Source organism: Synchiropus splendidus, chromosome 12 (genome assembly GCF_027744825.2).
Source record: "Synchiropus splendidus isolate RoL2022-P1 chromosome 12, RoL_Sspl_1.0, whole genome shotgun sequence".
NCBI classification, from domain to species: Eukaryota; Metazoa; Chordata; class Actinopteri; order Syngnathiformes; family Callionymidae; genus Synchiropus; species Synchiropus splendidus.
Genome location: NC_071345.1, coordinates 286,953 through 300,715, shown reverse-complemented (window position 1 = coordinate 300,715; position 13,763 = coordinate 286,953). Strand labels below are relative to the sequence as shown.

The following is a 13,763-nucleotide window of genomic DNA, read 5'->3' as shown; positions in this document are numbered from 1 at the left end:
TTATCACCGCTGTACAGTCTGAACAAGGAGTTTAGATTCTGCATAAAAGACTGATCTGGGGATTAAGAAAGACTCATGATGATGTTCTAATTTATGTTTCTGTATTCTTACGAGAGAGATATTGAATTTTGCTGGAATCCTTTCGTCTTTTCACGCCAGCCACCTCTGTTAATCTCAATCCTCTTGTTCTCATTGTCACTCTCACTGCGGCGTTAGAAGTCTGATCACACACACACCCGTCGCCTCTTTGCTACAGCAGGGGTTATCAGTGGATGCCTCTCCTCTGAGGCCGAAGCCGTGGTGGCCGTTTAGCCAATTTATTGGGCCTCTCACCTTCCAAGAGTGTGACATCGACTTTAATTGAGGCTGGGAGGGAGAACAGCAGCACACCTGGGAGTCTAATGCAGAGCCAGACTGCTGCTCGGTGTGTGATTTGACTTCAACAAGCGAGCATTTAATGCAAGCGACATGTATTTTCGCCAAAGAGTAAGATCAGTCTTGCAGTGAGGTTGGCGGGGATTGAAACATGCACCGCCTCGGGCCACTGGACTTGGTATGCAGGAGCTCATGTTCCCACAGAGCTCTCCGCTTTGTGTTCAGTGAAAACGTGGAAGCATCTAGTTTTTTTTTTGTTCAAACAACAGACGTGGCCTTTGGAGTTCTGCTTCTCTGGCTGATTGAGCCTCATTAACACTTTTTCTCCCGAGGCTTCAATTAGAGTGCAACGAAAATATTCACACATCTGCCAGCGTCTGGAGCAGACAGACACGAGGTCAGACTTCTCCAGTGGAAGATGAACCACAGTCGGTGGCATCTGAAACTTCACAATTCTATTCTTAAGAAAATCACACTAGATGCTCCCTGCACAGTATCAATTCACTGGAAATCATTCATACTTGCACTACTACATAATCACCTGTATTTTTAATATCTTACTTACATTTTCTCTTATGTCAAAGGTTGAATTTTCAAAAGTCTACTCTAACACAATTGTCTTATATTATTACTTTGGTCTTTTTTCTTGTGACACTTGTCTCGGCAGTATTTTCAGGGTTGCTGAACTAGGAGTGCATAGGCTTTTTTCCCCCTGACATTTAAAAGGCCAGCATTCTCTGGGGCAGGAAGTGCTGTTTGACCAGAGCACAACACATTCTCTGTTTGCTCATGAAAATCCAAACCGACCTCAGAGGTTTGGTACATGCAGTATTCCTATGTTGGTCAGTTCAATAGCACAAGTTTTATTTTGTGGATACACAAACCAAGTGGGTTAGCTTTAACTGAAGAGACACTTGCTTTGCTTCATGCCGAATACAGTGTACAGTAGCTGTATGTACATTGCTTCTCATTTGTTCCAACAGGTTCGTGATGACAACAAGAGGCAGCACCCTTGTCTGGTGGATTTCTCCAAGCTGCCTGAAACGGAGAGAAACTATAACTTGCAGATGTCGAGTGAAACTCTTAGGTGAGTGCTATTTTAACGACAACCTGTTGGAAACATACAAACATGCATGTGACTGTCTGTCTGGTCCCGACAAGCTTCAGTCTGATATTCATTTCACCAGTGAGCATCAGTATCGATCCGACCACATTTGTCTCTGTCTAATGAGCTTTTTTTTTTGCAACTGAGCAGAACTCTCCTGTTCCCACAGCAACATGGCACCAGAATGCTGATGCCAGAAACGTTTTGAATCATTCATTGCAAATCTCTTTTGCGCTCCATCAGAACCCTCATGGCCCTTGGATGTCATGTGGCTCAGGTCAACGTTCATGCCGAGGACGACCTGAAGAAAATCAAGCTGCCCAAAGAGTAAGTATACGTTTTGTTGTTTGTTAGGTCGTTTCACATTTTCAATGCGCAAAAGCAATAATAAACAGGAACAACTACAATTGGTCTCGTTAAAAACCATGATGTTTGAGTTGTCATCTTTTTATACTTCATGTAAGCCAGGTGGTTTGGACCGTTTTGGACCTGATGAGAACATGAATATGATAGGTGTGACTAAGTCATTGTGAAGTAATTTAGTGAGAAGAATTGGTTTCTGGAGGCAGTGTTACACCATCCTCAAGTCACCCTCCTTCATTTCTTCAGGTACATGATGTCTAACGGATACAAGCCTGCGCCGCTGGAACTCTCTGACGTGAAGCTGAATGCTGGTCAGGAGGTGCTCGTCGATAAATTAGCTGAGAACGCACACAATGTTTGGGCCAAAGATAGAATCAAGCAAGGATGGACCTATGGCATCCAGCAGGTACATCCCCTTTTTTCACTGATGTATTCTTGGGCATGGGTCAGTGCCCTATGAACCCTGCCAGTCAGGATCATTCGTACTGTATTGTTTGTGTACTTTGTGTCTGTGACACTTGATTCTTCAATGGATTCCATTTTTTTTACAATTATACTTTTAAATTGCACATATTTATCTAGCTAAGGAAAAGTGAACCATGATCAAGTTTAGGATGGTAACATGTACATTATGACCTGGTAACACATCCATTCTCGGGTTTCAATGGCTGAAGTGGCACATTGAAGTGCTTCTGGAAGCTGACATTTTTGTCTTGACATTTGATTCCAAAAGAAAAGAAGCCCAGTAAGTTGTCTTCTGTGTCAGGATTTGAAGAGCAGACGCAATCCTCGCCTGGTGCCTTACGCTTTACTGGACGAACGCACAAAGAAGTCGAACAGAGACAGTTTGAGAGAAGCCATCAGGACCTTGGTCGGGTACGGATATGAGATAGACCCACCGGACCAGGAAGGTGGGTGAAATTGGACATTTTTTTAAAATGTCTAATGTAGTCGGCTACTGACTCTCAGGTGTTTCCTTTGTGTCTGGCTGCAGTGGTCCACGCCCTGGACTGCCAGAGCATTGAGACCATTCGCTTCTTCCGTGTGGAACAGACGTACGCTGTCAAAACAGGAAAGTGGTATTTTGAGTTTGAAGCTCTGACAGGAGGTGACATGAGAGTTGGCTGGGCCAGACCAGCCTGCAGACCGGATGTGGAGCTGGGTGCAGACGACCAGGCCTTCGTGTTTGATGGCTACAGGGTGAGCCGCTGTTGTGATGTCTAGCCAAGAACACATCATCAACGTCATCGTCATTGAACATTTTTTCCCCTCAGGGTCGACGTATGCACGCAGGGGGGCGCTATTTTGGACACCCCTGGAAAAAAGGCGACGTGGTCGGCTGCATGATCAACATGGAGGACAAGTCCATGATCTTCACTCTGAACGGTGAACTGCTGATCACCAACAAGGGTTCGGAACTTTGCTTTGCCGACTTCGAGACTGAGGACGGTAAGAACTTCACTCTCTATCGATTGTGTTGCTCTGATTGTTTATCTTCAGCTGCGTCTCTGGAGGTTTAAGAAGGCAGTTAGCATGAGCCCAAAATTAATAGCAGTGCAAAATGCTAATGATATTGCAGTTTAATGAGGTCCTTCGTGACACCAGCCCATTAGCCTGGAAATGAACCGCAGCTCAGGACAGGGCAGGAGAGACCTGGAATACATGTTTTGGATGAAGTGGTTATGTATTACAATGTTGACTGTCTTGGCTCAGAATAAAAGATTTCAGTCAGTTTGATCTTTTTGTTTTGCCTAGTCCATCGCTCACTGAGGCATGTAATAAAGTGGCCTGCGTGTCCAGCAAAATCAATAATGGAACACGCTCTCCAGAGTTTTCTGGAGTTGTATCTTTATATATGTCATTATTCCTGTCTCCCATGTTCAACACTCAAACTTTACCACCATTTTGCTTTATAGCTCCTCAATAAATTTACTCTTCTCTGAAATTAAATGTTTGTGTTACACAAGTGTTCACTCATTCATTCAATAAATACCAAGTAGAAATTTTGGAGGAATGTATAACCACCAATGTCTGTCTGCTCCTGGTGTCTGTCATGCTGTCAACACAAGAATCTTCAAACTGAATCCCTGGCCAGACCTGGTGTGGACATGATTGCGTTCTTCTTTTGTGGTCATCTCTAATCACCGCCACCCACCCAGTCAGTCTTGGTAGTTGCTTCTGCTTGATTTACCCTTGCTGTGTCTCCAGGTTTCATCCCCGTCTGCAGTCTGGGCATGTCTCAGATCGGCCGGATGAACCTTGGCAAAGATGCCAGTACGTTCAAGTACTACACCATGTGTGGTCTCCAGGAAGGTTTCGAGCCCTTTGCTGTGAACATGAACCGAGAGATCACCATGTGGTTCAGCAAACGCTTGCCCACCTTCGTAAACGTGCCGCAGGACCACATGTACATCGAGGTACCCGCTTTGTCGGACTCAGCTTTTGTTGGTCCAATCAATGCTATATAATCGCATCTTAGCAACATAGACAATGGAGGTTGCTGCCCTCCTATAATTTCTTATTTAAAAAAACACTCACTGATAATTTGGAGTTTTGTGCTTCTTTCCAATAGTAATTGTATCTGGAAGTGTACACGCAGTGTTATGTGTGTGTTTGTATTTGTATAAATCTAAATATTCCTCAAGATGCCTTCCAATTGTTTGTGTTTCATTTCTTTTGCTTTGTTTCGTGTTTGTCATCAAAACTCAATGGATTTAATTGAATGAACATTTCCACATGACATATATACTGTATATACAGTCATTTGAACTATGTTTTTTTATTGATAAAATGTGGTTCCCTTCTTAACCTGCTTTTATGTAAAACATCTTTTTAACTTAATTATAGATGAAGTTTTCATTTTATTGTTAGGTTGAACATGGCATATGAGCATGGCATGTTTTTCTTTTCTCATTTCTTGATGCCAACTCATTCCCTGAAGCAATGGAGCGTCTGTAAATAATGTAACCTTTTGTGAGGAGATGTGTGCAATGATTTCCTCACTTGCTGATTGATGTATGGCTCACGCTGTTGTGCGTGTGTGTGTTTTGTCAGGTGACGCGGATCGACGGGACGGTGGACAGCCCTCCCTGTCTCAAAGTCACCCACAAGACCTTTGGCACCCAGAACAGCAACAACGACATGGTCTACTGCCGACTGAGCATGCCTGTGGAGTGCTACTCGGCCGACATGCTACTGGACGAATCACTAAAGCTCAGGTGAGACTCTGAGATGTTTTTAGTGGGAAAGGTTGCTCAAAAATATTCTCCCTGTAGCCAACCACCAAAGGAAGGTGGAGCTGTCGACTACGGAAGCATCACAACTGTAAGTGCTCTGGACGTGTCGATCCTGCTTTATCTCAAGCTGCCTCTTCTGACTGGTTTTGCTTACCGCTTGCAGTATTGCCACTCGGTCAGAATCTTTGCTGGACAGGATCCTGCGTCCGTGTGGGTGGGCTGGGTCACGCCTGATTACCACTACCACTCGAAGAACTTCAGCCTCAGCAAGACGCAGACGGTCACTGTCACACTGGGAGACGAACGAGGCCGCGTCCACGAGAGGTGGGATCCCACTTTCTACGTTCATGGATCTTACACATTTAAGTATTTTGTGGCTCATTCAAACACTGGAGAGTTTATAAGTGTGAGATGCGTGACCTCAGTCTTTGCTTGTCGACTTGATTCAAAGCTGTGTGCGTCTGTGTTGCTGCAGTGTCCAGAGAAGTAACTGCTACATGGTGTGTGGAGCTGACGCCATCAGCACCTCCTCTTCCAGTCGATCCAACTCTGACGTGGAAATCGGTTGCACGATCGATCTGGCGACCGGCATCATCTCCTTCACTGCCAATGGCAAAGAGCTGCCCACAACTTATCAGGTTCAGCACGCTCAGACACAAAGAGGAGCTCTTTGGGTTTATTAGAGAGAACAGTCACTCAAAGCTGTGCCGTCAGAAATGACTGTGTGTGCCTGATGCTCTTATACTTCCTGTGAAGGTGGAGCCAAATTCAAAGTTGTTCCCTGCTGTGTTTGCTCGACCCACCTGTGCAAACCTCTTCCAGTTTGAGTTTGTCAAGATCGAGGTTTGTATTGCCCTCAACAGTTATACTATAGTTGAATGAGTTGCTCAGTACATTGACCAAAATGTTCTTAAGGATCTGACTCACTCACTGTCTCTTTGATGAGTGAGAATGGTTTCCTGTGCTGGAGTGTGCTGATATTATCTCCATATCCGGCCATCACACAGGATGCCATGCCGCTCTCCTCTGCCATATTTAAGAGTGAGCACAGGAACCCAGTGCCGAAGTGCCCGCCCCGCATCGATGTGCAGACCATAGTGGCAGTGCTGTGGAGCCGCATGCCGAACACCTTCCTGAGTGTGGAGACGGCTCGGGTCAGCGAGCGCCACGGCTGGGTGGTCCAGTGCCTGGAGCCGCTGCAGATGATGGCAGTGCACATCCCCGAAGAGAACCGGTCAGAACAGAACCACTGGCTTTAGTGCCGATGAGTTTTGCACTGAGGTCCGGGTCTCTGAGGTGTCTTCTGCCACAGGTGTCTGGATATCCTTGAGTTGTCCGAGCACGAAGACCTGAGGAAGTTCCACTACCACACCCTAAAGCTGTACTGCGCTCTGTGTGCGCTGGGAAACACTCGGGTGGCTCACACCCTGTGCAGCCATCTGGACCAGTCCCAGCTGCTCTACACCATTGACAACCAGTATCTGTCGGGCATGTTGAGAGAGGGGTTCTACGACGTCCTCATCAGGTTTGTCACTTTGGCCTCCCAATGTCTGATTTATAGCCTTAAAGAAAATGGTGTCAGAGCCATAGGAACATCACCTTCTTGTTTGCATATCTTTCATTACTAAGGATGCGTGTGGACGTCAGCATGGCATCTACGAGTGGGTGGAGCAGTGACAGTCAAGTTGTTCTTGGCAGTTAAAGCTTTTGTTTTATATTGACTCGTTTCCTGTGTAATTCCCAGCATCCATCTTGAAACAGCTAAGGAAGCTAGACTGATGATGAACAACGAGTTCATCATCCCTGTGACGGATGAGACTCGCTCCATCAAGCTGTTCCCAGATGAGTCCAAGAGGCATTCGCTGCCCGGCGTGGGCCTGAGCACCTCCCTCACGCCTCGGGTCAACTTCTCACCCGTCTGCATCATCAGCCAGAAGCGTCAGCAGTATCTCCACAGCCCCGTGATCCCGCTGGACATTCTGAAAGAGAAGGCCATCAGCATGCTCACAGAGGCCGTGCAGGGCGGTGGGATCTACATCAGGGACCCCGTCGGCGGGAGCGTGGAGTATCAATTTGTCCCCATTCTCAAGCTGATCGGAACCCTATTAATCATGGGGGTCCTGACCAGCGAGGAGGTGAGGCTGATCCTTCTCCTGATCGATCCCAATGTCTTCGGGGAGGCCAAGGATGCTGAGGAGGCAAAGGGGGAGGAGGCTGCTGGTGAGAAAGAGACCAACCGAAACGAAGAGAAAGCTGTCGAAGCTGGAGAAGAGGAGACCAAAGAGAGTAAACCACAAGTCAAAGGTCTGCTGGAGAAATCATTACCAGAGTCTGTCAAACGCCAGGTACAGCATTTACATCGTCCAACGCCTCAATTTATTCATGGTGTCGTTCTTAGATTATTCAAGGTGTTTTCTCCTGAAATTGCCCCGCTACAATCATCTTTGCTCAGAAGAGGATTTACTCGTTGGTATTTCTGGGACTGGGTGGAAAGTATGCAGAAGTGCAGGGCTTGAATATTTCAGCAGCGAAACCTGTCAATGCTCCGACATTAAAAGTGAATCAATCAGGCCACAGAGGCGGAGACACGGAGAATGTGCCCCGTCACAAGATTGCATTGCAACACCACACCAATAAACGTCGGCGAAATCTCCTCGTTACAATCCTGGCCGAATGACATCATCTGGAGGCCCTTTTTGTCACATGAGTTTTTCGCTCTCTTCAGATGTGCGAGCTGCTTCACTACTTCTGCGACTGCGAGCTGAAGCACCGCATCGAGTCCATCGTCTCCTTCTCTGACAGCTTTGTGTCCAAGCTCCAGTACAACCAAAAGTTTCGCTACAACGAGCTCATGCAGGCACTCAACATGTCGGCCGCCGTCACCGCCAAGAAAACCAAAGAGTTCCGATCTCCACCTCAAGAGCAGGTATAAGGACATGTCAACTCTCTTGCTCTGGGGCTCCTCCCACAGTTGCTAAACCATTGTCACAAGTTAAAATGATATCTGCGGTTAATATTTGTCAACTGACCTGGTGGGACGGGTTCTGGAAGGAAGCTGATAAAATATTTACTTAAAAAAGATTGGATTTTTGTCATGGAGCTTTCTTTCAAAGGTAATATTGTGCCCTTTTCTACATCTTTCTAACCTCAGTCTTTGCTTTGTAGATCAATATCCTGCTTAATTTCAGTGCTGGGGAAGATTGTCCGTGCCCCGATGAAATCCAGGAGGAACTCAACGCCTTCCATGAAGAGTTGCGACTGCACTGCGGTATAATTCAGAGCTTCCTCGACAGATGAGTGTAGACATTGACAGGTTCTGTCTCCTGCAGGAATACCAGTGGAGGAGGAGGAAGAGGAGCAGGACACGTCCATTAAAGGGCGTCTCCTTGCTCTGCTGTACAAGATCAAAGGGCCACCTCAAAAGACAGAAGAGGAGCCCACGGAGAAAGAGCAGGCGGCGCCCAGTGAGTACTTGAGATACCTGTCATACCTGGGGCAGACCCAGGACACACCAAAGTTGAGTCTCTGTTGGCCTCAGTAGAGGAGGTTTTTTTCAGATTATGAAGAACATGAAACATGATTAGTCATATATCCAGAAAAAGCTTTGTAATCGGAGCAGGTTTGTATTCCTTTTATTACAGAATAAGAAGCGTCTTTTGGTATCATGTATTAAAAGACAGATGAACTGTCTGTGTGAGGCCACTCTATAAATTTGAATGCCTGATGGTGGATTCCCTCTTCTCTTTGCATTATTGAAGCACCTCTAAGTGGACAGACGGTGTTAGCTAGGACGACTTGGCTCTGACCTGCGATTACCTTCCTTGTGCTTATAAATAGCAGCTCATACTGTCATTTAAAATGAACATGAATTCTTTCATGGCACGCCGACCCATTTGTTTTCTTGTTGTCTCATTAAAAGTCTGCTCTAAAAGCAGCGTCTGTTTGATTGCGCACCCTGGAATAACAACCTTGTTCATCACCATGTGGAGGAATAGCTGTGCAGACAGAATCTCTATTTATTTTGTAATTTGAAGGCAATTTAAGACCAAAAGTGGCAGCAATCTTGCTTGTATTTGTCCTGCGAAGTGTGTCTGAGTTGAGACAGAGCCTCAGTTTTCAGTAACCTTTTTGATAAGCTTTTCATAAGATTTTTATCTCCACACCGTAAATAAATGTGGCACCGCTAGTTCTTAAATTGTTTCTGGACTTTTGAAAGTACACACGCCACTTTTTTAACCACTATCTTGTTTTCCTCATGATGGCTAAACAAAATGATTTTGGCAACAGTGAGAGTGCGAGTGTTCCCATGTCAACTGAGGGATGGTTTCTTCTACGCATCCTGGGTCTTCCCCAAGGCCTCCTCCCTGCGCTCGGAGGTCCAGACCAGGGTGGTGTCAAGGCATTCTCAGAAGAAGTTGAGACACAGCAGAGTACACAGCAGAGGAAGCTCACTTGTAGCTTTTTTTCCAGTGCTTCTGTTGTTTTGGTTGCTGCCCAAAATTTGGCTTGCAACTCCACAGTCATGTCGATCGCCTTCGCCAAAGTCCTCAAAACATGTGAAGACTTATCTGTAAACCTGCCCCTTGGTTGTGACTGAGGAAGAGGTTTTGTGGTACAAGGTCATGCTGGTTGATGGGGGCTGGGGTCAACAATGGGCTTTGCCAGCTCCTGACTGTAACGTGAATTTAAAATGTCATGCAGATATGAGTGTACTTTGATGTGGTGGTGGCTGATGAGGTCATTCTTTCATTCATTGCCTCACCAGCCAACCTGAAGGAGCTAATCTCCCAGACCATTACCAGCTGGGCCCAGGAGTCCCACATCCAGGACCCGGAGCTGGTCCGTGTGATGTTCAGCCTGTTGAGGAGACAGTACGATGGCATTGGAGAGCTGCTGCGGGCCATGAGGAAGTCCTACACCATCAGCGCCGCCTCTGTCCAGGACGCTATCAACCTGCTTGCGTCCCTGGGTCAAATCCGGTCTCTGCTGTCTGTCCGCATGGGAAAGGAGGAGGAGAAGCTGATGATTGATGGCCTCGGGTAAGCGGTGACTTCTCAAATTTGTGTGTGTTGCTTTTACAAAGTACAACTTTTCTCCTTCAGGGACATCATGAATAACAAGGTCTTCTACCAGCATCCCAACTTGATGCGGGTTCTGGGCATGCACGAGACCGTGATGGAGGTTATGGTCAATGTTTTGGGAGGAGACAAGTCACAGGTATGACTGCAGTCACTGTGAATCACCAGGGTGTCTTGGGTTTCACGATTCCGTGCGTAAACATTTCATCCTAAAACCAACTGATAATCCTTTGGATCCGCTTTCATTATAATCCTAAATTGATGCCGAGTGTCTGGCAGCCGAAAGTGTCTCCTCCGACACATAAGATCTCTACTTCCTGGTATTAATATGCACTGATAACTTGTGTGACCATCATCACCTTCTCTTTCTTACTCTTTAATCCCATGATAATTTCCTCAGTGGATCACTGATCTCTGGAAAATGGGTTTCCTCCAACCTGAGCCAAAAGCAACAACCTATTACAGTGAAACAACGCAAGAGTAATGGAGTGTGCAGCAGAGTAAACTGGGTAGAGGACGGCCTGCGAGTGATCCCCTCAACCATGTCTTATTTTGGGCTCTGCTGACAGAAGCTGGTAGAGTTGGTTTTGATTTAACACTGTGGTTGGTGCCAGTGGTAAAAACGAACCTCAGCCACCAGGCCACATCATCCACCTTGCTCTCAGTGCCCATATAAAGTGGCTGTAATCATATCTGGGCTTCAGTGCCTGCTGTTGTTCTACATCAACCTTCGATGTGAATCATAAACAAGCTTTAGAGCCCACAGTCCACATTGACGTCTCATAAATAACCTAGTTTTACTGCTGCCGCTGGGCAATAGCTATGCTCTCATTAGCTCCTCGGTCATCTGTATATCTGACCTGGTAGTCAGGGTCACAACTGATTCAGGCAGGATAGATATCTGCTCGTGATAGACTGTAGATGTGACACAAGCTCAATGATCAGCGCTCACTTTTCCTCAAGTAATGCATTTAATCTTTATGATGTGAATCAATACAAATGATCAACAAAAATCCTAAAGAGGTCAACATAAAAATAGAGTAAAATGCTTCCCTGCAGGAGATCGCTTTTCCCAAGATGGTAGCCAGCTGCTGTCGATTCTTGTGCTACTTCTGTCGCATCAGCCGTCAGAACCAGAAGGCCATGTTTGACCACCTGAGCTACCTGCTGGAGAACAGCAGCGTCGGCCTCGGTAAGACCTTGGCGTAGACCTGAATGAACATCTGAGTTTGTTTGTGTTGTGCAATTCAACCATATTAATGGTCTGCCCAGTCTGAGAGAGAAACATGGAGCCCTGCCCCAAATGATGAGTCACTGTGCCACTGCCGACTTTGATTGAAATGAATGTTCCTGTCTGCGAAGTGAATTGAGGACGAAAGAAGCCATTTAATGTCTGCTTCAAAGTTTTTCTTCTGCATTGATACATAAATAGAATACTTGAATAGAAAAATGTCTTTTCATTTATACAATTGTATTGATTGATTTCACACAAATCACTTCTTAAACTATTCATTTTTTTTTTTTTAGAATCTACTAGTTGCTTTTTAGCTTCTTCTCTGCAAACTCACTTAGTTTAAATGCTCCATTACTGTCCAAAGAGAATGTTGTGGTTTAAAATCCCATGGTAGTAGCTGCTGGTTTTGCTTAATGACTTCTTTTGAAAGTGGAGCCAGAGCTTTTGCTTCTGTATACGCACATTACAATGCAACTTGATGTATTTTTTAAATAGGTCAAAACCATTTGATATAGTCTGATTGTTGATTTGTGACTACGTTTCTGTGTACTCTGACGCTCTACTTTGTAAATCTTACATATTGTTTGTGTACTTAGCCTCAGAAGCCATGCGTGGCTCAACTCCACTAGATGTCGCTGCGTCTTCTGTGATGGACAACAATGGTTTGGCACTGGCCCTGGAGGAACCCGATCTGGAGAAGGTATGGGTTCATCGATGGTTGTTTTGTTGCCATTGTCAGTACTACTGTTGATGGGAGAGCAGTGGAATGTTACCGGTGAAATAAATGCACTGCCACTGACATTTTCAAGTTCAATCCACTTTATTTTAGTGGACCTATTCTGTCCATTGAGTTTCCCATTGTTATGACCAAAGATTCCCTCAATAATACTGTGTCCATCAATGTCATTCTTGTGTGTAGGTGGTGACTTACCTGGCTGGCTGCGGTCTTCAGAGCTGTGCCATGCTGGTTGCCAAGGGTTACCCTGACCTGGGCTGGAATCCAATTGAGGGAGAACGCTACCTGTCCTTCTTGAGATTTGTTGTGTTCTGCAATGGTACGTTCCACAATACAATTCAGTCCATCGCTGATGAAGTTGAAATCTATACAGGCCAAGTATGCTTGATGCGGTGGCTCACAATGTCAGTTCGAAAGGTCAAACCTTTATGGATGCTGGTGGTTATTTTCAAAGTTAAATCTGAGTTTTGCGTGTGACAGGCGAGAGTGTGGAGGAAAACGCCAACGTGGTGGTGAAGCTGTTGATCAGACGGCCGGAGTGTTTCGGCCCCGCCCTGAGAGGAGAGGGAGGTCAGGGGCTGCTGGCTGCCATGAAGGAGGCCATCAAGATCTCAGAGGACCCCTCCCTGGACCTGCCCAAGACCCCTGCTGGCCTCACCTCAGGGTCTGAGTCGACTTTTTTCATAAAAATCATCTATTAGCATTGTTCGAGGTTTCAGCTCCGAAGTCTTTGACGGCACATAACAATGATCCAATAATTCTGAATGATTCCTTATGATGGTACTAATGTCTGCACAAGCCTCCTGGGCTACGCACAGATGTTGCGTCTTCGTTATTGTGGTTCCGTAGAACACAATGTGCAAACACAGGAGAAAGTGAAGCGCATGATCGGTGTTTGACTTGAGATCATGGAAGCACACACTCCCTCTGGAGGACAGCAGAAGCATCGTTGATCCAGTCGACAGCACTTCTACGGTTTAAGCCTGCTACGTTTTTCATTCAGGTCTTTATCCTGTACTCATTCTTTTATCTTCAATCTCGAGTTTAGCCTCATATGTATTCTGTAAAGACGTTAGTTATGGATAAAGCTTCCAGGATTGCCATCTACAGCCATTATACTTGATCATCAAATTCCTAATGCCATATCTACAGCAATGCAGCATTGACATTGATCCACTCATTTTGAAATGTCTTTCAATTTGCATTTAACACGCAGAGGTTATACACATTTGCTGCATTTTAATGGTGAGGGTTCCTATTGTCTGCAGTTTATGGGAATCTGAAAGATCTTGAAATTCATTGTAATCAATAATGTGCTGTGTAAGAAGATTTTGATGGACAGAAGTGGTTGTTTTCGCCTCCTCGGTCAATCATTGACTTGCCTCATTAAAGTTATAGATGGATTTAAGTCTTTTTGTATTCCAGGTCTGGTGATGAAGAAGGAGAAGTCATCCACATGGGAAATGCCATCATGTCCTTCTACTCCGCCCTTATCGACCTTTTGGGACGCTGCGCTCCAGAGATGCATGTGAGGGGTCACGATGACCACGTAACTTACACAGCAACATTTCACTGAATTATCTGACCGATTTGGTGTAGACTCCTGCAAGTGTGAAGGTCCAGGTGTCATATTTAT

The 13,763-nt window shown here is 45.6% G+C and overlaps 1 protein-coding gene across 1 annotated transcript in view; it reads left to right on the top strand.

Annotated features, from left to right (window-relative positions):
• The window catches only part of ryr3 (ryanodine receptor 3), a 70,934-nt gene that overhangs the window by 33,700 nt on the left and 23,471 nt on the right, over positions 1-13,763 (top strand). Inside the window, exons 23-47 of the mRNA XM_053880234.1 lie at positions 1,359-1,462; positions 1,724-1,807; positions 2,090-2,249; positions 2,610-2,754; positions 2,838-3,043; positions 3,118-3,292; positions 4,052-4,260; positions 4,898-5,061; positions 5,119-5,167; positions 5,243-5,403; positions 5,555-5,717; positions 5,836-5,922; positions 6,087-6,313; positions 6,392-6,604; positions 6,824-7,424; positions 7,805-8,005; positions 8,245-8,347; positions 8,409-8,543; positions 9,845-10,118; positions 10,182-10,296; positions 11,217-11,349; positions 11,988-12,091; positions 12,311-12,446; positions 12,608-12,791; positions 13,553-13,655. Of these exons, the coding sequence (XP_053736209.1) occupies positions 1,359-1,462; positions 1,724-1,807; positions 2,090-2,249; positions 2,610-2,754; positions 2,838-3,043; positions 3,118-3,292; positions 4,052-4,260; positions 4,898-5,061; positions 5,119-5,167; positions 5,243-5,403; positions 5,555-5,717; positions 5,836-5,922; positions 6,087-6,313; positions 6,392-6,604; positions 6,824-7,424; positions 7,805-8,005; positions 8,245-8,347; positions 8,409-8,543; positions 9,845-10,118; positions 10,182-10,296; positions 11,217-11,349; positions 11,988-12,091; positions 12,311-12,446; positions 12,608-12,791; positions 13,553-13,655 (4,236 nt within the window). The remainder of the gene's footprint in view (positions 1-1,358; positions 1,463-1,723; positions 1,808-2,089; positions 2,250-2,609; positions 2,755-2,837; positions 3,044-3,117; positions 3,293-4,051; positions 4,261-4,897; positions 5,062-5,118; positions 5,168-5,242; positions 5,404-5,554; positions 5,718-5,835; positions 5,923-6,086; positions 6,314-6,391; positions 6,605-6,823; positions 7,425-7,804; positions 8,006-8,244; positions 8,348-8,408; positions 8,544-9,844; positions 10,119-10,181; positions 10,297-11,216; positions 11,350-11,987; positions 12,092-12,310; positions 12,447-12,607; positions 12,792-13,552; positions 13,656-13,763) is intronic.